The sequence below is a fragment of the Schistocerca gregaria genome, chromosome 4 (assembly GCF_023897955.1).
Source record: "Schistocerca gregaria isolate iqSchGreg1 chromosome 4, iqSchGreg1.2, whole genome shotgun sequence".
NCBI lineage: Eukaryota > Metazoa > Arthropoda > Insecta > Orthoptera > Acrididae > Schistocerca > Schistocerca gregaria.
This window is the reverse complement of record NC_064923.1, coordinates 722,528,063-722,554,929: the sequence shown is the minus strand read 5'-3', so window position 1 is coordinate 722,554,929 and position 26,867 is coordinate 722,528,063. Positions and strand designations below refer to the sequence as shown.

Here is a 26,867-nt window from a genome sequence, read left to right as displayed (position 1 = left end):
AATGCTCCCTCTTAAACTCTCTACAACCTTTGGTTCTTTCAGGCTATCCAGATCTTATCTCCTTAAATTCCTACTCTTTGCAGTTTCTTCAGTTTTAATCCACAGTTCATAATAAATAAATTGCGGTGAGTGTACACACCTGCCCTGGAAATGTCTTAAAACTTAAAAATTAGATCCTAAATCTCTGTCTTACCATTATATAATCTGTCTGAAACCTTCTGGTTTCTCCAGGTCTCTTCCATGTATACAGCCTTCTTTGATGAATCTTAAACTAAGTGTTAGCTATGACTAAATTATGCTCTGTGCAAAATTCTACCAGGTGGCTTGCTCTTTCATTCCTTTCTCCCAGTCCATATTCACCTACTACTCTTCCCTCTCTTCCTCTTCCTGCTATCGAATTCCTGTTCCCCACGACTACTAAATTTTCATCTCCTTGAACTATATGAATATTTTCTTTTACCTCATCACACATTTCTTTAATCTCTTCTTCACCTGCAGATCTAATTGGCATATAAGCTTGTACCACTGTGGTGGGTGTTGGCTTTGTATCTGTCTTGGCTACAATAATGCATTAACTATGCCGTTAATGGTAACTCACTTGCATGCCTACTTTCGTATTCATTATTAAACCTACTCCTGCATTACTCCTATGCATAAGTAGAAACGTTTCAGGAAGGAGAAGTAGTAGCAGTCTGCAGTGTAACTGTAACACTGGGGATAAAACAAATGTCCCCTAAAGAAAATAAACTGAAAGTTGATTATCTGTTTGTATAGTTGATGGTGGATGTAAATAAAGTTCTTGTAATTTGATGAGTGTAACTCAGTATCTTCAGAATAATAATGTCGTGAACTTTTCTTACTCTTCATGTTCCAGTGCTTTTGCTGCAGATGCTATTACTTGGAAATTTCTTGATTGAAAAGGATCTGGAGGACTGCATGGTTCTTAATAATTGTGTAAAGACAGTTGTTGTTTCAGGTGTACTCTTTATTTTATCGAAATCTTATATACTACTGGCCACCTACTTGCCCTCTTACACTCCTTATAACAATCAGTATAGTGTTGCACACAACAAACTTGCCAATTCTAATTACAAAACTTATTGGCAATTACAAAAAATATCATCATTCGGTAGTGACAAATGAAATGTATGGAATGTGATACAAAATAAGTGACAATACTTTAAGGAAATATCATTGAAATGCTGTGTATAAACAATACTGATTACACTTTTGTTAATTACGCAGAAAATACTCCGTCCTAAATCTACTTATCATGTTTCTGGTTTCAAATATATTCACATTATTTTTTAGTGTGAACAGAATTTTAATAAATATTAAAGTAGTCCAAATAATTTCTTTATTTATATCAACACTAAGATTTCATTTTGTAAGTTTAAGTAATTACTAACATGGAACACCTTGAATTCAAGGTCACAAGTTCAATCGTTAGTAAGGCTCATGTGAAAGTGTTGTGTGAACAGTTATGACAGGACAAATTTTAGGTGGTAATTACGGACCATATGTATCAGGAGAGGGTGACAGAAAATGAGTGTCCAGGCAGTGCAGAGATCAACCTACTATGGGATGTTTGTATTACACTTCACAACCTGGCCATTGTTGACATCCAAGAAATGTTCAAAACAAACCATTAACTTGTACAATGAGTACTGAATGAAAAATGGCATGCCACAGTGATCACACAGATCACACGGATGAACTCCTTGGGAGTTACAAACCATGCAGGATTTTCAGCTAGGAATGATATTGGTGTAACATCTTGGAGCTTATTGTGAAACTGGCTATCCTTCAATGCATAGCTGCAGATACTGTGTTATAAGCATGGAAAAAACTGTTCAGGGGCTGAATTTGTTCACTGGTTCCATATGGTTTAAATTGCAGTGTCACACACTTTTTGGGAGCGATAATTTACTCTGAAAGAGTATGGTTTTTATATGCATACCAAGAATCAAGCAAAAGCAAGTTATTTTGACCAGCCGTTGGCCAAAAGCAGTGCTTATACCGTAGTTGTAGTTCTCTTACGCCGATTTTCCACTGTTGCTTTCTGTGACTTAAATATTCAATACTGCCCTTGCAAGGTCACACACACAAAAGAGAATTGTGGGGGGCAGAGCACCCCAAACGTATTGAAGCATAATAAATAACTTTCCAGCCAATTTGCTGTCCAGATTACCAGTTGGCATAATTGTATACTAATGCGTTAAGGCATTGTTGTTAGTTAATCTTCCTTTCATATGCATTTCCTCTCCAAATCCTGATTAGTCAGAATTTAAAACAAATTCCATTCAGAATGGTAGGATAAGTTTGTTTAGTTCACAGATTTTGGGGCCTATTTCACAGGTTGCTGTGCATCATCATGTTGAGGCTATATTTGAAATTTTATTAGCTTGTGTCTTCCAATTCTGTAGAACTGTTTAAGTTATGCAAACCGTTCACTGTTTCCCTTGAAATCATTCACTGTTTCCCTTGAAATCACTGTAATCTATGTCCCATCAATTTGATGTGCATAATGTAGTAGGTCATCATCATGCACAACCTGTAAATTTATCGAGCATCCTAGAAATGTGCAAACACCAGTTTTTGAAACAAGTGTGTCTTATCTTCCCTTGATTGTAATATTGCTGCAGACTTATTTGAAGTCTGTTCTTAGTTGCTTTTTACTACGGTGCTGATGATCTGTATATGTAATTATGTTTAGTACCTGCTTCTTGGACAGTGATTGCCTTTTATGACATTTCACTGGAGACGTGATATATGGCTCTCTGTCTGTAAATGATGATTAACTGCATGATTCAACACCTGTTTCAATATTACTTTCACTTGTTAGCCATGTATCATCCTCGTTGTAATCTTCATGTACATTGCCCGTGCAGTCGAGCATATATGACACCACACATTTCACTGACTCATCTTGCGAAGCACTAATATTTCATCCACCACTTCTTTCTCGCCCTGCAAAATTCATTGGGTTCCTTTCTGACAAAATGTCAACTTTGGCAACTGTTGTTGTAGATGTAATGCAGGTTTATGTTATTTATTATTGCTATAGCTCTGCTTTGTATCAACACCAGCAGCACTGTCGCACTGTTGTGAGCTACTCATCGACCAAACATTTCAACTACGTTCGATAGCCTCATGCTGTGCCGACTATTGGATACCTCCAGTCCCACACCCTGTTGCCATTAGCAGCCAGTGGCATGGTTGCATGTAGACAGTATGAGGGCTGTCGAAAGCTGCAAACATAATTGGGGTTTGTGACCTACCACTCAAGGGGTTCCTTGTAAGCAATTAGGTGGTGTTTGATTAGCAATTGCATAGCAAGTAGACATTATGCTAACAGAGTTGTTAAATGTTTCTAATATTATAAAAACAGTATTTGTGGTGTCTCTCTTATTTATTATTTGGTTGTTTGTAATTGAACAGTTCTAATTGTAATTTAAAAATTGGTAGCGGAGTACGTGTGGAGTGCACATGGGTTTTTTTTAGGTTAGAGAATTCCCTCCCTAGGCCCGACAAGACGCCTCCTGAGACGTGGCAAGGTAGGAGTAGGCAAAATGCAACAGGGAATAACAATATTAATGTGCTAATAGTAAGCTGTAGGAGCATCTATAGAAAGGTCCCAGAACTGCTCTCATTAATAAACGGTCACAGTGCCCATATAGTACTAGGGACAGAAAGTTGGCTGAAACCAGACGTAAACAGTAATGAAATCCTAAACTCGGATTGGAATGTATACTGCAGAGACAGTCTGGACAGTGAAGGGGAGGCGTATTTATAGCGATAAGAAGTGCAATAGTATCGAAGGAAATTGACAGAGATCGAAAATGTGAAATAATTTTGGTGACTGTCACGGTTAAAGCAGGCTCAGACATGGTAATTGGATGTCTCTATAGGCCCCCTGGCTCAGGAGTTGTTGTGGCTGAGCACCTGAAGGAATATTTGGATAATATTTCGAGTAAATTTCCCCACCATGTTATAGCTCTGGGTGGAGATTTTAATTTGCCGGGTATAGACTGGGAGACTCAACCGTTCGTAACGGGTGGCAGGGACAAAGAATCCAGTGAAATTTTTTAAAGTGCTTTATCTGAAAACTACCTTGAGCAGTTAAATAGAGAACCGACACTGGCGATAACATATTAGACCTTCTGGTGACAAACAGACCCGAACGATTTGAAACAGTTAACGCAGAACAGGAAATCAGCGATCATGAAGCGGTTACTGCATCGATGATTTCAGCCGTAAATAGAAATATTAAAAAAGGTAGGAAGATTTTTTGTGTTTAGCAAAAGTGACAAAAAGCACATTACAGAGTACCTGACGGCTCAACACAGAAGTTTTGTCTCAAGTAAGGATAGTGTTGAGGATCAGTGGACAAAGTTCAAAACCATCGTACAATATGCGTTAGATGAGTATGTGCCAAGCAAGATCGTAAGAGATGGAAAAGAGCCACCGTGGTACAACAACCGACTTAGGAAACTGCTGCGGAAGCAAAGGGAACTTCACAACAAACATAAACATAGCCAAAGCCTTGCAGACAAACAAAAATTACGCGAAGCGAAATGTAGTGTGAGGAGGGCTATGCGAGGGGCGTTCAATGAATTCGAAAGTAAAGTTCTATGTACTGAGTTGGCAGAAAATCCTAAGAAACTTTGGTTTTACGTCAAAGTGGTAGGTGGATCAAAACAAAATGTCCAGACATTCTGTGACCAAAATGGTACTGAAACAGAGGATTACAGACTAAAGGCCGAAATACTAAATGTCTTTTTCCAAAGCTGTTTCACAGAGGAAGACTGTACTGTAGTTCCTTCTCTAGATTGTCGCACAGATGACAAAATGGCAGATATAGAAATAGACGACAGAGGGATAGAGAAACAACTAAAATCTCTCAAAAGAGGAAAGCCCACTTGACCTGATGGGATACCAGTTCGATTTTACACAGAGTACGCGAAGGAACTTGCCCCCCTTCTTGCAGCGGTGTACCATAGGTCTCTAGAAGACCGTAGCGTTCCAAAGGATTGGAAAAGGGCACAGGTCATCTCCGTTTTCAAGAAGAGACATCGAACAGATGTGCAGAACTGTAGACCTATATCTCTAACGTCAATCAGTTGTATAATTTTGGAACACGTATTATGTTCGAGTATAATGACTTTTCTGGAGACTAGAAATCTACTCTATAGGAATCAGCATGGATTTCGAAAAAGACGGTCGTGTGAAACCCAGCTCGCGCTATTTGTCCACGAGTCTCAGAGAGCCATAGACACGGGTTCACAGGTAGATGCCATGTTTCTTGACTTCTGCAAGGCATTCGATACAGTTCGCCACAGTCGTTTAATGAGCAAAGTAAGAGCATATGGACTATCAGACCAATTGTGTGATTGGATTGTAGAGTTCCTAGATAACAGAATGCAGCATGTCATTCTCAATGGAGAGAAGTCCTCCGAAGTAAGAGTGATTTCAGGTGTGCCGCAGGGGAGTGTCATAGAACCATTACTGTTCACAATATACATAAATGACCTGGTGGATGACATCGGAAGTTCACTGAGGCTTTTTGCAGATGATGCTGTGGTGTATCGAGATGTTGTAACAATGGAAAATTGTACTGAAATGCAGGAGGATCTGCAGCGAATAGACGCATGGTGCAGGGAATGGCAATTGAATCTCAATGTAGACAAGTGTAATGTGCTGTGAATACATGGAAAAATAGTTCTCTTATCATTTAGCTACAAAATAGCAGGTCAGCAACTGGAAGCAGTTAATTCCATAAATTATCTGGGAGTACGCATTAGGAGTGATTTAAAATTGAATGATCATATAAAGTTGATCATCGGTAAAGCAGATGCTAGACTGAGATTCATTAGAAGAATCCTAAGGAAATGCAATCCGAAAAAAAAGGAAGTAGGTTACAGTACGCTTGTTCGCCCAATGCTTGAATACTGCTCAGCAGTGTGGGATCCGCACCAGATAGGGTTGATAGAAGTGATAGAGAAGATCCAACGGAGAGCAGCGCGCTTCGTTACAGGATCATTTAGTAATCGCGAAAGCGTTACGGAGATGATAGATAAACTCCAGCGGAAGACTCCGCAGGAGAGACGCTCAGTAGCTCGGTACGGGCTTTTTTTAAAGTTTCGAGAACATACCTTCACCGAAGAGTCAAGCAGTATATTCCTCCCTCCTATGTATATCTCGCGAAGAGACCATGAGGATAAAATCAGAGAGATTAGAGCCCACGCAGAAGCATACCGACAATCCTTCTTTCCACGTTCAATACAAGACTGGAATTGAAGGGAGAACCGATAGAGGTACTCAGGGTACCCTCCACCACACACTGTCAGGTGGCTTGTGGAGTATGGATGTAGATGTAGATGTAGATGTACATTTTCCTAGAAATGTATGAATGTAATATTGACAAATACTTTGATGTGATGTAATTGAAAATTATGTTCCGGTGTCCAACAGGTGAAATTATCTATATCGGTCCTATCTAATAATAAAACAGTTAATGAAGCAACTTGAATTAACTTTAGTGTCATGTGAAGATAAGCTAAATTATTTCTTGAAGTCACATGAAGAACGAGCTGTTATGTTTTGAGTCCTATCTGGTATGGATCCCATACTGACCAGCAATACTGAAGTATTGGTCAAACAAGTGTTTTGTAAGCTACTTCCTTTGTTGATACACTTCATTTCCTGAGAATTCTTCCAGTGACACTCTGTCTGGCATCTTCCTTACTTGTGGTTGTTACAATTAAAATTGCTGTGCACACATACTCAAAAATATTGTACGGAGGTAATTGCTTCCAGTGGTATTTTCTGCAGTTGCCTAATCATACAATAAAAGGTCTTTCTGTCCGTGTTTTCACAATACATTACATTTGTTTATATTGAGGGTCAGTTGCCACTCACTACACCAAACATCGATAGTCTGTGATATAGTCATCTTTTAATCCACACAACAGGTGACATTAGTCCAAAGTGTCAAATTCCTGTATGCTGTACATAAACCAATATTGCTCACTGTGTCACACTTTGGGACTGTCTCATGTTGGTATGTGCTCTGAAGATGACTGCATAATAGTTGAGATCTAGATCTGTTATAATAAAGTGAGGGATTTTTCAGTCAAGTTCTGCTTTTTTTCCTCCATTGTCTATAATAATTTGTGGCTTAAAATCCAGCCTTAGTTTGGAATTAATTTCCTATCCTGGAAGCGATTTTGTGTAATCTTACGTATGATGCCATACATTATCTATAGCACTTAAATAAGCGTTAGTAAAATTATCTAGATTACTTTCATGAGCTTTAATAAAGTGGTGCAGACTTGTAAAGAGAATTAAAACAAAATTAGCTGTTAAACAACTGTAAACACTCAAACATTCCCTGCAGTGTTCAGAATGTAGAGAAGATGAAATGGGAGATACGATACTGCGTGAAGAGTTTGAAAAAGCACTGAAAGACCTGAGTCGAAACAAGGCCCCCGGAGTAGACAACATTCCATTAGAACTACTGACGGCCTTGGGAGAGCCAGTCCTGACAAAACTCTACCATCTGGTAAGCAAGATGTATGAGACATGCGAAGTACCGTCAGACTTCAAGAAGATTATAATAATTCCAATCCCAAAGAAAGCAAATGTTGACAGATGTGAAAATTTCCGAACAATCAGTTTAATAAGTCACAGCTGCAAAATACTAACGCATATTCTTTACAGACGAATGGAAAAACTAGTAGAAGCCGACCTCGGGGAAGATCAGTTTGGATTCCGTAGAAATACTGGAACTCGTCAGGCAATACTGACCCTACCACTTATCTTAGAAGAAAGATTAAGGAAGGGCAAACCTACGTTCCTAGCATTTGTAGACTTAGAGAAAGCTTTTGACAATGTTACTGGAATACTCTCTTTCAAATTCTGAAGGTGGCAGGGGTAAAATACAGGGAGCGAAAGGCTATTTACAATTTGTACAGAAACCAGATGGCAGTTATAAGAATCGATGGACATGAAAGGGAAGCAGTGGTTGGGAAGGGAGTGAGACAGGGTTGTAACCTCTCCCCGATGTCATTCAATCTGTATATTGAGCAAGCAGTGAAGGAAACAAAGGAAAAAATTCGGAGTGGTATTAAAATCGATGGAGAAGAAATAAAAACTTTGAGGTTTCCCGATGACATTGTTATTCTGTCAGATACAGCAAAGGACTTGGAAGAGCAGTTGAACGGAATGGATAGTGTCTTGAAAGGAGGATATAAGATGAACATCAACAAAAGCAAAACAAGGGTAATGGAATGTAGTTGAATTAAGTCGGGTGATGCTGAGGGAATTAGATTAGGAAATGATACACTTACAGTAGTAAAGGAGTTGTGCTATTTGGGGAGCAAAATAACTGATGATGGTCGAAGTACAGAGGATTTAAATGTAGACTGGCAATGGCAAGGAAAGCGTTTCTGAAGAAGAGAAATTTGTTAACATTGAGTATAGATTAAAGTGTCAGGAAGTCGTTTCTGAAATGATTTGTATGGAGTGTAGCCTTGTATGTAAGTGAAACATGGACGATAAATAGTTTGGACAAGAAGAGAATAGAAGGTTTCGAAATGTGGTGCTACAGAAGAATGCTGAAGATTAGATGGATAGATCACATAACTAATGAGGAGGTATTGAATAGAATTGGGGAGAAGAGGAGTTTGTGGCACAACTTGACTAGAAGAAGGGACTGGTTGGTAGGACATGTTCTGAGGCATCAAGGGATCACCAATTTAGTATTGGAGGGCAGCGTGGAGGGTAAAAACCGTAGAGGGAGACCAAGAGATGACTACACTAAGCAGATTCAGAAGGATGTAGGTTGCAGTAGGTACTGGGAGATGAAGAAGCTTGCACAGGATAGAGTAGCATGGAGAGCTGCATCAAACCAGTCTCAGGACTGAAGACCACAACAACAACAACAACAACAGTTGCTGACAGGCTCAACAAAAAGGCTGTAAGAAAATGAGCTTTAGGCCAACGAGGCCTGTCCTGGATTTTCCGTTCTAGAATAAAACATTTATTCAGTGATAGTTCCCAGGGGTTGATATCACATTCTTTGACTCTACCCATGCTGATTTTGTGTGTGTGTGTGTGAGGGGGGGGGGGGGGGACACCTGAATGTTCAGTTTTTTGTTTGTGTTCAAATTTCTTAACTTGTATTGTAAATAAATTCATTTTTTGAAATTTTATATTTTTAATGTTTACAGGAGGAACTTTATTGAAAGCGTCTACAAGAAACTGTGTCCTAACAATGCTGACAGTGTAAGTGTAAGAATTTGTGATTGTTATTATTATTGACCTTTGTCTTTTGTATAACCTAAGTCAGTGCCCTTTCTATTTCTTGTCTAATTGAAGAAAGTAATTTATATACAGACAAAATCTTTTTGCTTTCCAAAATGTAATCTGTCAAAATTTTCAACATTGACATCTTCATGTCAACCACACTCTTACAAATGAGCATGATGGCATGGTCTGATACATTTAAATATAACCAAATAACTTAGAGACTGTGATGTTTTAAAAATGTACTTTTTATTTCTCTGTGATACTTTACCTTACAGTATGCTTTGTAGATAAAATTTTACATTGTCTCTGCTTTTTTCCTTAAAAGGTTTCACTCCAATAAATTTCAGAAAATTTAAGTGACTTTTTGTACAAATTATCTAATAATACTTGAACATTTTTGCTTATTTGTATCTATTTTTTAACATTGCTAATAACTGAATGGTGAGTGTTCTGTTTTATGATGTGATGGGTATGTCACAGATAATTATATTGTTTGAGCCATTATGGAGAGAAGATTAGAAAATCCTGCCAGCCAAATTCTAGAGAAAGGTTTTAAATTTTGTGGCTGTCGATGGGCCTAGGAAAGAAGTGGAGCGCAACATCTGATCATCAAAGATGAGCAGTAGAACAGTTTTTCATATGCAGTTAATGTGTTGTGTTTGGTGTTTCCTCATTTAAATCACCCATACCAGAATGTCGTCCAACAGCTGTTCTTTTTTGTTGTCTCTGACATGCGCATAACTCTCTAATAGTTGAAATATCTGTCAAACACAAACTCTTTCATTAATTTGTAAAGGTATTATTTTAAAAACCTCATGCCTTGCAATATTAACTACATAAAATTAAAGTAATTAAACAGACAGTGCTGGTAAGAATTTCCATTTGGCAATCAAATTAATTATTTGATTACATGCTTAATCTCCATTTTCATATCGCTAGCAATGCATCTATATATACTTCGAAACCTTAAATTATCAAACTGAATTTTTTTCTGGCGTTCATTGTGTACTGTGTGTATTCAAGAATAATAATATGTTTTCAATTATGAGCATTTTGATTAAACCTGGGTATTTAATTTTGTGATTTCTGGGAAAATATTACGGGAAGAGGTAAAATTTTCTGAGATAAGTGGGTGACCTTGTCTTTGCATGTAGCATGAGATAGTGGGTATATTTTGAGACACAGATAATTTTCTGGGCCTTCCAGAATTTTAGGCTTCAGCTTGTTTTGTCTTAAGCAGAGTAAACATTGAAATAGAATGAGGTATTAGTGTTGTGTATTTTTTACTGTGTGCAGTAATACTTAAACTGGAGTGAGCAATTTGGCAAAATTGCTAAGCATACTCACCACTCATTTGTTAATGTCAGCATGAATTTTGATATATTACCATTTTATTAACACTTTCTCTTGGTTAATGTTTTAAAAGTTATTCTCACAACTTCTGTTAGCTATATTTTTCCCCATTTGTGCTGTGTGAAAGTATCAGTTTTTAAAAGGCATAAAATTTATCAACCAATATATGTAGCATTGGACTGTTTCTCAGAACAGACTAAAGTCTCACTTTTATTTTCACCAGAATTCTCCTGAATCCCAGCGAAGAGGGGTCAGCGAAACATAATGGTGACTTTCTTAAACTGTTACTGGTCTGTGTCATTTTAATTTCATGAATCTTCAAACCATTAATTTTTTTCCTTGCAAGAAAATATGAGAATTTAATGTAAATGTAATGGCTGTAACAGAGGAATATTTTTTGAAAACATCTGAAGTTTATCTTATGTGAAAACAGAGAAGAAACTTCCATTTAAGATTTATCTTGCAGTATTGAGAAATATTTTGTTTCATGTTAATTTCCTCAATTGTCATCTGACTTATGTACCATTGAGTACTGTGCAAAAGGCAAAAAGATAGGCATAAGGAAATGTACATCTGCAAATATCAATTGTTTGTGTAGTGGTTTTCCTTTTAATCTCTGGTGTATTAGGACGTATTAGAACAAATGATAAAAACTTTTCTGTACAAAGCATATTGTTTTGGTTAACTGATGTGGAATACTGCAGTTTGTAATGTCATATGTCTTAGTAAGCACAACACACGTTTTGTGCATTGTCTTCATAGGTCTGTTAATGTACATAAAAAGTATATGTTGAAGACAGTAAAGCTGTATATAAAATGTTGTAATAGATATTTTCCCAGTAAAGGTACTTTTCTAGGCTGAACTAAAGCTAAACTTCCACCCTGCCCTGCAAGTGCTGTAGATTTAGAAACATACATTAAGTTTATAATTATTGTGTGAGTGATTTATTTATGAATACTGAAGTTTCCATGTAATGTATGTCAATAATTAGTCCTTTCCTCGACTTTTATTGCTTACACACTGAGATTTTGAAGAAGATGTTGTTGTTCTTGTTTATTATTGTGATTATTAATATTCTTGCTACTGCTATTATTATTCCTTTACTTTACTCTGTTTGTACATTGTGTTATCATGTTAAAAGATATGTACATATTTTTGTGTGAAAATTAGAATGGTAATACTTACTTATCACGTTTGTTATTTTCGTAGTCAATTTTCATACATAAAACCTACAAATAAGCATAAGTATTAAGTTTAGTGGTTACCTCACTTGCTTATGCAATCAATGTGTCAAGTACTGCTGATTTTGTCATGCAAGTTAAAAGTTTCTAACGTCTACATCATTAGTTCAAACATTTAAAATTGTTGCAGATTTAAAGTTTTTAATTTTTTTAAGCAATAGTTTAATTTGATCATAACTATATTCTTAATGAGACTGACAGGCTTATAATATTTGGAGAGATATCAATAACATTTATTATCATTTAGGAAGGAGAGAATTGGAAGTTGACCACATATAATTGGCTACATGTTGATAATGAGATTATATTATACAAAATTATAGCATTAACAATTGAAGGTGGGTGAGAAAGATTACCTCCTTATCTTTGAAGAGCATTCTTAGATATCGTGATCACTTTTCTATATTCTATGTAATTTGTTTATCGTTTGAGCATTTTCTGAAATCAGTGTATAATCTGCTGAAGGTGGGCCTCAGTTACATATGAACAGTAAATATAATAAATAATATTTGGTTAATGGATTTCTTTGAACTCAAGTACATTAATAAAATTATAAAATTTGTCTTTCTTATGAAGCAAACTGTCTTTTCGCATTAAGAACTGTCGGAGTTGAGATTTTGTAACTTAAAACGATATGTTTACGCATTTATTCACAACTGTTTCACCACCCACATTAATTTTTGCTGTGTTGTGGTAGAGAGTGAGTTAGAAACAGTATTTGATGTGTTGTACCAGGGAGTAAAGTAACCTTAGCAAGAATTTTTTTCTTTTATTATTGATTATATTGTTGTTTTGTGAGATATATTCCCTTTGTAAAGAAACCATATTCAGCTGCTGTAGGTGTCAAAATGTAGTTCGTAAATGAAAAAGGAAGTTGTATTTGTGTGGCCATCTTCCACGCTAATTGGCCAAGACGACCATACTGAAGGAAAGTATGTGCACATGCAAATTAATTTTGCTTCACTTGACTCCGGACTTGTTGTGCATTTGTTTCAAAAAAGCCTCATTAGTGAAATATCACTCTAACCTCTGCATGCAGAATTCATTGATTCAAAGCAGTTAAAGGGCAAGTTCAGTACTTTTTTTGTGCTTAACATCCACTATTCAGTTTCTTGGTGTTCATTGTGCATCCATGTTGCATATATAAGCTGGGTAGCTTACAGTCTTGTAAATTTTTTCGTAGCATGCTTATGTTCATGTTGTGTATGTGTTCGTTTTATCTGTGGCCTTATCGATATAACTCACTTTAGTGTAGCATATATTGCAAGCGTTCTGTAGCGCATCCCCCACCTCCCGAGAAATCGTTTTAATATGTGGTTGGAAGTGTAGTCATGTTGAGACATCTTCATTTGTCCAAATAATGGAATATTAGTATGTTACTTTGTGGAAATATAGTAAAAGATATTTTATATACAGTAAATAAATGGAATTAGTCCCCAGTTGTATATACAGAGCTTTTGCTTCAGCACCATTGAAGAAAAAGGATTAATATGTTATGACACACAAACATTTTTGGGTTTAGGCAAATCGTATATGACTTCTGCATATGCTGGGAGTGATTGTGATTTGCAGTACAGTATTTCTTTAACACACAAATTGCAGAATTAAATTTTTGAAATAACAGAAAATGGCACTGTCACAAATCATATCTGATATATTGCATTTAAGTTGTGTGGAACTTATCAGATACAGCATTAAGTTTTTAAGCCATACAAACTTCAGTTTTATATTTTTGTCTCTTTTCATTGGTTATAATGACTCTACATTATAAACTCTGACTGTAGAAAATTACTCCTTCTTCAAAACAGAAATGAAATTACAGATATGTGGTTCCTGCATAACGGTCTCTATACTTTCGAAATCAAGAAACTTCTTTTTCTGTAAATTTGGGAGCAAGTGATGAACTGATATTGATACAAACTTGAACAAATCCTTGCCATTACCTGGCTCATCTCCAGTTGTTTCGTGGTTACATATGGTATTTTGATTCATAGTGATAAATAATGCATGAAATTTTGTCTACACAATCCTAAAATTTGTATCTGACAGTAAATTGCTTGACAGAAGGCAAAACCTTGTAAAGATTATATGACAAAAATTATAAGAGACAAGTTTGTAAGTTGATCTGGGGGAAAGGACCAAACATCGAGGTCATATATGAAACTGAAGTCAATCATCAAATACTGTAGTAGTACTTTCTATGAAATATGTTCTGGTTCCTATATTTTCACAGAGTTATTGGTTATGAAACACGTTACAGGACTCCTTGCGCCTATTGGAATGCAAAATGTTTCATAATAAAATTTCTATTTTTTCTCCATTGCACAAGTGATGTGTAGACATTATGTACTCCCACACTAGCCTAATAATAAGATAATTTTGGTAATGTTTTATGCATATGCCTTCCCCTGCCAACTTTACTCTTACCAGTTGTTTTCTGCTAATTGCAATAGTTAGCATGCTGTGATTTTAGGTTACATGTATATAAATTTTACTGTACTCATTAAAATAGAACAACTATTAGTAACTCTTGGTTTTTTTAATTATTGTATATTAGACTTTAGTTAAATATTTTGTTTTCTTGTGTAGATATACACAGGTTATTTGTGAAATGTGATATCCGACCAAGCAGGTAAACTGTGTTATTACTACACGTGAATGCTTTAGAGGTGCAGAGGATTTCACAAAGATGAATATGTGAGTAATTGATGAAAATAATGACAAGTAGCTCCGAATTCAGGACCAGCTTTTTATCCTCTCAGGCACATAAAACACACATCGGACACACAGCTGAAAATTGGTTGTTGTCCTACCTGTGTAGCATGGCCAAGAAGAGCATAACCTGGTAGGCAGGAGTCCAGATTTGAGTTGCAATCCAGTGAACAGTTATAATCTCTCAGGAAGGTACATAACATTGCACACAGCTGCATCCTGGAAACAAATTTTAGATTATGGTTAAGCCATTCTCTGCAGTCACCTTTCTTACAGGAATAATATTCCAGCAATGGTTGCAAGAGAACCTGTATGAAATTCAGACAGTAAGAGAGATGTGCTAGCAAAATTGAGACTGTGAATTTTAAAATTTTCCCTGTGAATTAAACATTCAAACTAATTTCAGGCTTGCAACTGGTCGTCATCTACTTCATTATGCGATATTTCATCTGGCACATAGCAGTCATCTTCTAGTGAGCTATTGAAACTCTTCGGCATCTTCGATGGCTCACCAGATGATGACTGGCAGGTACCCAGTCGAAATATCGTGTGATTAATTAACCTACAACTGACTGCAAACCCGAAATTTGTTTGAAGAGAATTAAGATTGTGAAGGTGGGTGATGAGATGTACCTTGATTGCTCAATCTTGAGGAGGATTTCCTGTTAAATGTGACTGTCTGTGAAGTAATCTCAGGGTAGTACACAATTTTAATCTGCCGGGAAATTTCAGTACACTGTCATCGCTAAGAATAACTACTTACATACTCTGCTGTGTCAACAGAAGAAAGGATGGATATTTGTTTAAATTTATTCTTCCAAAGAAAAAGAAGAGTCAAAGCTCATTTATACTTTTTAGTGTCTTTCTGCCACTCAACTCTACACCATAAAGGTGAGTGGCGATCCGTCTTGTCAGTCATTCTTTATTCACCAGAAGTGTTCCATAAATATTGGAAAATGGGGAGAGATTTAGATTGTGATACTTCTTGCATACTATTCTGCATTTAAATAATGCTTGATAATTTTCTGTTGTCCTCTTTGGTAAAGAAAATATATGCTCTCGTTAATAATTTTCGCAAAAAGAGTGTGTGTGCACGTGGGGGGAGGGGGGACATTTAATCACTTTCTTCTTTGCTTGGTACATTGATAGATGAACTTAATGATTTTGCAGCATTTGCTGTAGGCTTATACATAGTTTTAAGTGTTTCGGAATAACAATCAAGAGGATTCATAGAAAGAACAGAACAAGCTAATGGAAGAGAAATCTTGCTATCATCAAGACACCCCCATTAAGATAACGACATAAGAGATATCCCATAATCTATGAATGACATCATTGTATCTTAGTATGGTATTGATTAACAAAGAAGGAACTTTAGCAGAATCTTTTCTAACTGAAAGTACAGACTTAACTATCATGCTGGATAAATTTGTCAGTATCCAGGATAATCAATGGTTGTTTAAAGTGGTGTCATTTATCTTAATAATTAAACAGGTTGTGTCCATTTAATGGACTCGGTACCCTCCCTGAAAGTTTTTTCGTCTAAAGCTGAGGGCTTGGTAAAAACCCGATATTGACATACCACGCGGAACTAACCTCAGGCATTGCAGTATTTTGTTAAACACATTCTCAGAGGTGAGATTCATTCTGTTGATTCTTTGCGTCACCACAATTTTCACAAACGCTCAGTAGATTAATGACATTTATTGCTTCTGTAACATTACTCAAGATGCACAAGTCCCAAAAGGTAGAACAAAATTGCAAGTCTTTACAGAACTTGGCTAATCCAGGGTGTTATCTCATTAACAGTTGTTCATGATTGTGATTGCCTACGACATGTTTCATTGAGCACCACTGGGAAGACTAATCTAAAAATTCATTTTCTGTGTGCAGCAATAAAATATTAATTGCAATGTGAAATTAGTCTGTCATTTTTCAGCAAGCATCTTGTAATCTCTTAAGTATGGTCATCCCATAAATAGATTAGATGGCACATATGCAACCTGTATCAGTGCAGTACCTGCAACATATCATCCAGTCACAGGTGAATAACATTGTCAGACTGCAAGCTTGCAAATATTAACATGCAAACTTTTTCTAAGTTTACAATTTGATAGTGTTATGTTGCTTGTAAACTTACAAATGTGCAAATACAGATTTTCCTTGCTTTGCAAAGCTTTTGCTTGGTCTTAAAATGAGAAAGAGAAAGGGAGCCAGTTGAAATGACACACACCTCAACAAAAGTTTGGAATATTACAGAACTTACTACAATGACTTCTTATAGTACAGCCATTGAAGTCTGTACAGTACCTTTATTAACAAAATAAACTTAATTCCTTCTGAAAACATGAACAATTTTGTTTGGCTACAAAAGAATCATTAGAAAACAAAGGAAGGTCTCTCCTAAGTGTACATTCTGAAAACATAAACAGTGAAAAATCTTTACCTCGTGATAATGGTTATCAGTTTTGAGTAGTGAGTATGTCCTCCCCACACAGACAAGTTCTTCTACTCTGTGAGACATGCTCTGGATGAAACCGTCAAGTTTATCTGGGGATGTGGGCTCCCAGTCCTCAGTGGCAGTTTCTGTGAGATCCTGATGATTGTCAGGTGAATTCGGGCACTGTGCAATGGCCACCTTCAACAGGACCCACGCACACTCAATTGAATTCATTTCTGGGAATGGTGCTGGCAAATGCATTCAGTTGATATTGCATCTTTGAAGATACCGAGACACTGCTAGAGTACGGCGTGGTCTTGCATTGCCATCTACTAGGATAAAGTTGTCACCAGCTTCGTGTCTGTATGGGCTTACAGTCGTTTGTAGAACCTCTTGGAGGTGTCTGCTGTGCCGTCATTGTTGCCACCCAGAACATTACACTTCCACCCACAAACTGATGCAATTCTTGAAAGTATCGGTAAACCCGGTGTCATCTGGTGCTTCTCCAGACCCTAAGACATCTAGTCTCCAGTCACAAAATGAATACTTGTCATGTCAACAAACGTGACGTTTCTCCATTGTGCAGCGGTCCAATGTTCATGTGCAACAGCCCAGGTCCTTCGATTGTGTCAGGTGTGTTGGTTCACTGCAAATCTCTCATTGATCTTGTGAAATGAATACCACCTGATACAATCTTCTAAGCACTTTTTGGTCTGAGATACGAATCCCTGTTGCCCAGGAGAAGACATTTATAATATTTCTGGCAGTCGATATTGGGTGCCTCTACCATTCACATTTCCCATCTCTCTGTAGTTTCTCTGCACCTTATACATAGCACTTCGAGTGACATGTAACTGATCGGCTGTGTATGACCTGCCGAAAGTAAGACCACTATCCGGACTTTATCAAAATGTTGCCTGCTTCTACTGAACAAAGTTGTTGTTGATACTGGACTGCTCGCGGTGTGCTGCTGTTGCAGCAGTATGTTTACATGACTGGGAAGTGGCCACAAAGCATGCCAGTAGTAAACACCATCCAGTATATGTACTCTAACTGGATACTGCATGAAGCGCGTAGGTCAATGAGACCTGTATTATTGTAGACAACATTTTACGATAGTATTCGAAACTTCTGTTGAGCTGTGTATTATTTACCTGCAAAGCAGTCACAGTCTGTTGAAAAAAACTTAACAAGAAGAGGGTGAATGAGTAGCTTTCTTTCAACTATCATTCTCAGAAGCACATTTTAAAGTTGGTTTCCCATGTTGGAAGGTGTTCTGCATAGTAGTGAAATGGGAATCTTGCCACACCTTGCAAAAAGTCAAGTAACATGTAATAAAATAAGTAAATGTGTAAATTAAAAAGGAGCACTATACTTTTCCCCAAATCTGCATAAATGATTCCAGAAATTGTTGTCTGTAGTCATAACTAATTGATTTTCATTAAAGCGTTTGAAGGGGAATGAGAAAATTACAATATGTAAAGGTCATTAAGTAATTACAGCACCAAAACTAAGAAGACCCATGAGGTTATCAAATTGCAATTATTCTGTAAATGACATTCACGTCTGTGTCAAGAAAGGTAGTCAGTCTGAAACAAACTGCTGTCCCTGGAAGTGCACTTGGAAAGAGGGGCCTGTCATGTAGACGGATGTCTCCTCCAGACCCAGCAAAGGCTGAAGACGTCAGCAGGTGGTGGTCAGCCACTACACTCCCACAGCCACATGTGGAGAAAACTAACCAGTATGTTCCAGAATACATGGTGGGTAGTCATTACAAAACAAAAACTGTCCAAACAGGCCTCTAAGGGCCAATGGTACCGACCGGCCGCTGTCTCGTCCTCAGCACTGTCATGGATGTGGTTATGGAGGGGCATATGGTTAGCACATCACTCTCCCAGCTATTGTCAGTTTATACTTATTTAATCAAGTAGCTCCTCAATTGGCTTTACAAGGACTGCGTGCAGCATGCTTGCCAACAGTACTTGGCAGATCCAGAGAGTGACATGTCCAAGTGCCAGCCAAGCCCAACAGCACTTAACTTCAGTGATCTGACAGGAACCGGTGTTACCACTGTGGCAAGACTGTTGACAGGTAGTCATTAAGGAGAGGAAAAAGGTACAGTGTAAAACTGAATGCCCAGGCAAACTAGGCCAAAGCCACCAAATCAGTCATTCTGTCTTATGTGGCAGATAATGAGTATCTAGCAATCCACAGATATCTGCCTGAGAGAAACAACAAACCTATCTTCCATATTGCAGCAGAACTGAAATTAATTCAGAACACACATGGGATAAGTTGGAACATCACTGTACAGATGTCTGCTGGATATTTTTTAAATTCATGTGCTAAGGAAGAATGTTCTCAAAGGAGAATAGCCACAGAGAGGACAGTACCAAATGTGAAGTCGCTAATAAATAACATATACAATTCTATACAGTAGTCTATTTACAAATTCCCAACTAGTTCCTTCAACAGTACACATTCCATCCGATTAAACAATGTGTTCCCTTTATTTGCCATTTAAAGAAGTGATCATGCTTCACTATCTCATTTCCCAAATGCCTCCAACTCTGTCTTCATTAAGTAAATTTTGGGAGATGTACCAAGTAAGACTTAATGAGGGATACTTAACGTGTACAAAGAAGGATAGCCTCATGGAGATGCTGAAAAATCTGAATTGTTCATTGCTTGAAGATAGATGCAAACTATTCCGTGACAGCCTACTTAGAAAATTCCATGATCAGATTGAACTAGGGTATAAAACAATAAAGAATCCCCATTCATTCCTGTCTTAGACAAGATTAGGCTAATAACAGCATGCATAGAGATCTTTAACTCTTTGTATCTCAATAATTTAAATTTTAGTAACATAGTTAAAATTATGTCTTTCAGTAGACGTGGGGCATAATTTTTACATACACTATATGGTAAAAAGTATCTGAATACCCCCAAAAACATACATTTTTCATATTGTGCTGCCACCTACTGCCAGGTACTCTATATCAGTGAACACATTAGTCATTAGACATTGTGAGAGAGCAGAATGGGGTGCTCTGCAGAACTCATGGACTTCGAATGTGGTCAGGTGTTTGGGTGTCACTTGTGTCATACGTCTGTGCGTGAGATTTCCAAACCTCCTTAACATCCCTAGATCCACTGTTTCCAATGTAATAATGAAGTGGAAACATGAAGGGACACGTACAGCACAAAGGTGCAGAGGCCGACCTCATCTGTTGACTGACAGACACCGCTGACATTTGAAGAGGGTCATAATCACACAGGAATTCCAAAACTGCATCAGGATCCACTGCACGTGCTATGACGGTTAAGCAGAAGGTGAGAAAACTTGGATTTCATGGTCGAGCAACTGCTCATAACCCACACATCATGCCGGTAAATGCCAAATGGTGCCTCGGTTGATGTAAGGAGTGTAAACATTGGATGATTGGACAGTGGAAAATGTTATGTGGAGTGATTAATCACGGTAGTCAATCTTGCGATCCAATGGCAGGATGTGAGTTGGCGAATGCTCGGTGAACATCATCTGCCAGCGTGTGTAGTGCCAACAGTAAAATTCGGAGGCAGTGGTGTTATGGTAGGGTCTCAGTTTTCATGGAGAGGGCTTGCACCCCTTGTTGTTTTGTGTGACTTTATCACAGCATAGGTCTGCACTGATGTTTTAAGCATCTTCTTGCTTCCCACTGTTGAAGAGCAAATTGGGAATGGCGATTGCATCTTTCAACATGATCGAGCACCTGTTCGTAATGCACGGCCTGTGGCGGAGTGGTTACATGGCAATAACATCCCTGTAATGGACTGGCCTGCACAGAGTTGTGACTTGAATTGTACAGAACACCTTTGGGATGTTTTGGAATGCTGACTTTGTGCCAGGCCTCACTGACAGACATCTTTACCTCTCCTCAGTGCAGCACTGCATAAAGAATGGGCTGCCACTCCCCAGGAAACCTTCCAGCACCTGATTGTATGTATGCCTCTGAGAGAGGAAGCTGTCATTAAGGCTAAGGGTGGGCCAACACCATGTTGAATTCCATCATTACCGATGGAGGGTGCCACGAACTTGTAAGTCATTTTCAGCCAGGTATCCGGATACTTTTCATACCATAGTGTACGAAGTGTACCATTTCAGGTGTGCCATTTAATAAGAAACCTCTTGGAACAATTGTGAGTTTGTTGACATAAAAGTACATGTTGTCTTGTGTTCCTCAAGAATATTTTGTATGTCCACATAATAATGTCCACCGCCAGACCCACTCTACCCATGTACCATGAAAATCAGTGGCCTGTCAATGGAAACACACTTTTCCTGAGATTGTCATTGTGCTACTGTGATTTATGCATTTTCCGTGAAAATGTTAATGGCAGATTTGCTATTTCTCTATCCCTTGTACTAACGCAGATGCTTCTGCTCCACTGATGTGAGCTAGATACTCTCCCAATCCCTTTTTCCTTCAAACCTGGTATTTTACAGGGTGGAATTCAGTTTCTCCTAATAGTACCAAGGCTAAGGTTCCCCAGTTGATACAGGTACTTCAACAAAGGAACTGATGTGAAGACATCATCAAAAAACAGACAATAATTCTGACATTCCTAGCCAAGTGTACAACAATATTAGAGGAAACTCCTGTGGTAGTGATATTTTTCATGTCTGGTGCAAAGTGATATCAAAAGTGTGCGAGAGTTTTTTTTTGGTCATGTGTTGTTTTTTATCTTTGCCGTAAGACTATAGGATCTCCTAGTTTTTGTTACTTCTCTGTCGTTTTTTTTTTTAGTTTCTTCTCATTGTGAGTTTTCACGAATAAATATTCTTTTGTTAACTCATTATACCAGATGGCTATGCAATTATTTGTTGCAGGCAAGTCGCCTACATAATTGGTGACCTCCGATTAAGGAACTTTAAATCTTTCGTTAGCTATATCGAACATTAACTGCAAAAGCAATGAACGACGACGGCAAACGATACGGTTCGATAACGGAAGAAATTCATAGGCTTCAGAATGAGATAGAAACTTTACAGTTGCATATTTCGAAAGATATGAACTTAAAGCGTATACTGGACCAAAGGAATGATGTTGGTTCAACAACCATGGCAGCACAACCACAGCAAGTAACAGCAATGGAAGTACCCGCTAATTTCAACGCTTCACCAACTCAACGGTTGCAATTACGGGTGCCCCCTTTCATACCTTCTCAGCCACACCCATGGTTTGCGGTAATGGAAAATATTTCTACAACAAAGAATAGTCAGTGATCATGAGAAGTTCGCCTTGGTGATAAGTAATTTGGACCATCAGACCTCGGTTTTGATATCTGACATTATAGTGAACCCACCTACTGAAGGAGCGTACTGTAGAGTGAAAGAAGAATTAATTTCTCGGTGTGTGAAGTCAGTCGACATCAGAATCAAACAAGTACTGTACCAAGAGAAACCGGGAGATAGGACCCCGTCAGAATATTGGCGTCATTTACGCAGCCTGGTAGATAGATCGACAGTCTCTGATAGACTGTTACTCCACGTACGGCAACAACAGCTACCAATGCAACTAAGAACTACACTAGCTATATACGACGAAAGATCAGTTGACAAACTGCTGCTTGCTGCAGACAGAATCTACGAGACGCACAAGCCTACTGCAACAGTCGCAATGATGTCGACAGATGCCACATACGATAACTACCATTACCAGCAAGACCAAACGGACGATATAACAGTAAACTCTGCTGTGGTCGCAACGCGACAAACAACAAACAGTTCAAACGAAATTAGAGATTTAAAAACTGTAATAGAGGATTTGTTAGCACAACTGCGCACGCTACAGCAACCACAAGTTATCTTTAAGCGCAAGAGAGACCGGGCTGGACGTGAAACACGAAGTCAACAAGAGGACAAGCGTAAGGTGTTTTGGTACCATAAACGTTTTGGGAGAGATGCTACAAGATGTACATCACCATGCGCCTACTCAGACAACCAAGGTATGTACAGAAACAGTGCAGTGTTTTCATGCCAGTGACAACAGTCGTCAATACATATGCCTCCTGCTTTGAAAAGATTGTATGTATCAGATGTACTTACGGGTACAAGGTTTTTGGTGGATACCAGGTCAGACGTTAGTTCGCTTCCTGCCAGCCATGCGCCACACAATGAAAAAGACATACAGCCACGTTTGAAGGCAGTGAATAACTCGGTGATTAACACATACGGATGTAAAGTGTGCAAGATTGATGTGGGTTTTTCCAAACCGTTTACCTGGTCTTTTGTGATAGCTGGTATATCAGAACCTATTTTGGGCACTGATTTTCTGGCACATTTCGAGTTGGCGGTGGACTTACAAGGAAAACGTTTGTTAAATCTGACGGACAACAGTGCAATCTCAAGCACTAAAGGGCAGACAACTTGTGAGAAGCTACAGCCAATTGGCAACTCTGTAGCCGAACAGCTACATGACGAAGATAAGATTCGGTGATGTTCTAACGGACAGACAAAAGAAGTTAAACATAGTACGGTTCACTTTATTCGTACCATGCCAGGACAACCAGTTTCACAACGAGCACATAGAATCGCACCAAAGGCTATATTCGAGGAAATGTTACAGGCGGGAATATTTCGCCGGTCAGACAGTCCGTGGTCTTCACCCCTACACTTAGTACGTAAGAAAGATGGGTCATGGAGACCATGTGGGGATTACCAAGCATTAAACTCAAGAACCATTCCAGATAGATACCCAGTACCTAATATACAGGACTTCACATGTGCTTTGGCCGGCCCGAAAATTTTTAGCGTCCTCGATTGCAAGAAAGCATACAACCAGATACCGGTGGCTCCAAGAGATGTTCAGAAGACAGCAGTGATTACACCATTTGGATTATTCAAATTTATTTATGCCTTTTGGTCTTAAGAACGCAGCACAGACTTGGCAGCGATTTATCTATGAGGTGATAAAGGGATTAACATTTTGCTTTGCTTATCGTGATGACATCTTGGTTTTCTCTCCGGATAGTCAAACACATGAACAGCATCTGTGTCAACTTCGGAAGCGTCTATCTGACCATGGAGTCGTTTTAAACGAAAATAAATGTGTCATGCACAAGAAACAAGTCACTTTCCTCGGCCATACTGTGTCAATCAGAAGGTATATTGCCTCTGCCGGAGAAGATCGCGGCGATACAGGCCCTTCCGAAACCGACAAACTACCAAGAGCTACGACGATACATGGGATTAATAAATTTTTATAGACGTCACCTACCAGCAATGGCTGTGGTGCAAGCACCACTCACTGATGCACTCTCAAGGGACACGACACCAAAGGTTGATGAATAGTTAAGTGGACACAAGAAATGGACAAAGCATTTAATGATCTTCAAGCAAGCCTCAGCAAAGCAGTGTTGCTCGCTCACCCAGTTCACTACGCTCAGCTAGCTATTGTAGACGTGAGCCAGTCAGCAATAGCTGTGGCGCTGCACCAGCGTGTAGAAGGGCAATGACAATCACTATGGTTTTTCTCTAAAAAGTTACAGACTGCACAACAGAAATGGAGCGTGTATGAGACAGAATTGTTCGCGATCTACGAAGCAATTTGATACTTCCGCCCCAAATAGAGGCTATACCAGTGACTGTTTACAGACCACAAACCCATAACATCAGCTTTTAAAAACACCAGTGATAAATGCTTACCAAGACAGTTCCATTATATTGAGTTCATAAGTCAGTTTACGACAGATATATGCCATTTAAGAGGTGCAGAAAATTTAGTGGCTGACTATTTTTCACGTATTTGCAGGATTTCAGAAATTATAGACTATTATAAACTTGCAGTGGAACAGACCAAGGATGCAGAGCTATGACAGCTGTTAAACGACCTGTCTACAGGTCTGAAGTTTGAGCAAATTCTGGTGCCTAACTCCAAGCGGAAGCTGTAGAGCGATTTTTCTCAAGGCAGACCAAGACCAGTCATTTCAGAAATATTGCGCAAGACGGCATTCGATAGTGTCCACATACTATCGCACCCAGGAGCCAACGCTACAATAAAGCTGCTGACAGACCGTTATGTGTGGCCTTCAATGAAAAGAGTCTTTGGGTACATTCCTGCATTCCTTGTCAACAGAGTAAAGTAGGATGACATGTGCGTGCTGATATTGGAGATTTTCAAGGTACCTCTGCTAGATTTGCACACGTTCATGTGGACCTGGTTGGATCTCTCCCACAGTCAGAGGGTTACAGATATTTGTTTACAGCCATAGATAGGTGCACAAGATGGGTAGAAGCAACTCCAATAGTCGATATTTCAGCCGAAACTACTGCTAAGACGTTTCTGTGTATGTGGGTTGCCCGTTTTGGATGCCCCCTTCGTGTCACAACTGACCAACGACGTCAGTTCGAATCTACGTTGTTCCTCGAGCCATCCAAAATGTGCGGTTTCCAACGCCACAACACAACTGTCTATCACCCTGCCAGTAATGGTATGGTCGAACAATGGCACAGGACACTCAAAGCAGCATTGATCTGTCATCAAGATGGATGGACGGAAGCATTACCATTAGGAGTGTTAGGCCTGCGGACAGCTCACAAACCCGATATTGGTGCATCAGTTGCCAAGAAGGTTTACGGCGAGCCGCTACGGATTCCTGCAGATTATTTAGTACCAACCTCACTACCTGGATCAGAGGGCCTCACACACTCGGTGCAGCAGCTAAAACATCACTGCACAAATATACGTTGCCCGCCACCTTCTCGTCATGGTAACCTTAAGGTGTTTGTACACAAAGACTTATAGAATTGCTCTCACATAATGTTGCGAACAGACTTAGTCAAATCGCCTTTACAACCACCATATATGGGCCCATTTCAGGTGCTGAGTAGAAATAAGCATACCGTGGACATAATGTACAATTGTGTTCCGACAAAGGTATCGATTGAACGTGTTAAGCCAGCATGGGTTTTACCCTCTCCGACCTCTGACACCACGCCTGTGCATCAACACATAATGGACACAGAGCATACCAAAACACCGCTCAGTACATCGTCCGAGACAGGTGAATCACCACCACAAACAACAACGTCACCGCCCCCGAGACACTCGATGCACACCAGAGTTGGAAGTCAAATAAAATTCAAGTATCAAGATATCTCTAGGGCTTCGCACTTTAGGGGGGGGGGGGGGGGGGGGGGTGGCAGTGATATTTTTCATGTCTGGTGCAAAGTGATATCAAGAGTGCGCGAGAGTTGGTGCTTTTTTTTTTTCTTCCCATGTGTTGTTTTTTATCTTCTCCTAGTTTTTGTTACTTCTCTGTTGTTGTTTTTTTTAGTTTCTTCTCATTGTGAGTTTTCACGAATAAATATTCTTTTGTCAATTTATTATACCAGACGGCTATGCAATTATTTGTTGCAGGCAAGTCGCCTACACTCCCATACTTGGTACTCCATCACTTTCAAAATTCCCTTGGTGTGTTTCAGCGTTAAACTTGTTGGCAAACCGTGATACACCACTGAGCATAAAACTCTTATTATAACCCTAAAATCGCTCAAGGGACACTGTACCAAATGCTTCATTTAGTCTGTTTAGCAGAGCATCTCATTTTAAACAATCCGTTATGGGCAGGGTCTGTAACAGGAAGCAAATTGCTGTTGTCACTAAAGTGAATTTATTTATTTATTATTTTTTTATTTTTCCGTGTTCATGCCTTTCTGCAACATAGAAATAACTTCAATCACATTTGTAAAACTTCATAAGTTCCCAAATACATATATCAGAATGTGTAAAAGGGAAGCATACCTGTTAAATATAGTGTCAGT

General features: G+C 38.6%; 1 protein-coding gene across 15 annotated transcripts in view; it reads left to right on the top strand.

Annotated features, from left to right (window-relative positions):
• LOC126267244 (protein phosphatase 1B-like) overlaps positions 1–26,867 on the top strand; it is a 244,760-nt gene that overhangs the window by 138,217 nt on the left and 79,676 nt on the right. For 8 of the 15 annotated variants that reach the window (XM_049972246.1, XM_049972243.1, XM_049972244.1 and 5 more), the window contains one exon: positions 9,234–9,288. In XM_049972246.1, coding sequence (XP_049828203.1) covers positions 9,234–9,288 — 55 coding nt within the window. Of the gene's footprint in view, positions 1–9,233; positions 14,435–26,867 lie in introns of those variants that run through there. The other 7 variants (XM_049972241.1, XM_049972237.1, XM_049972238.1 and 4 more) reach the window with 2 other exon arrangements.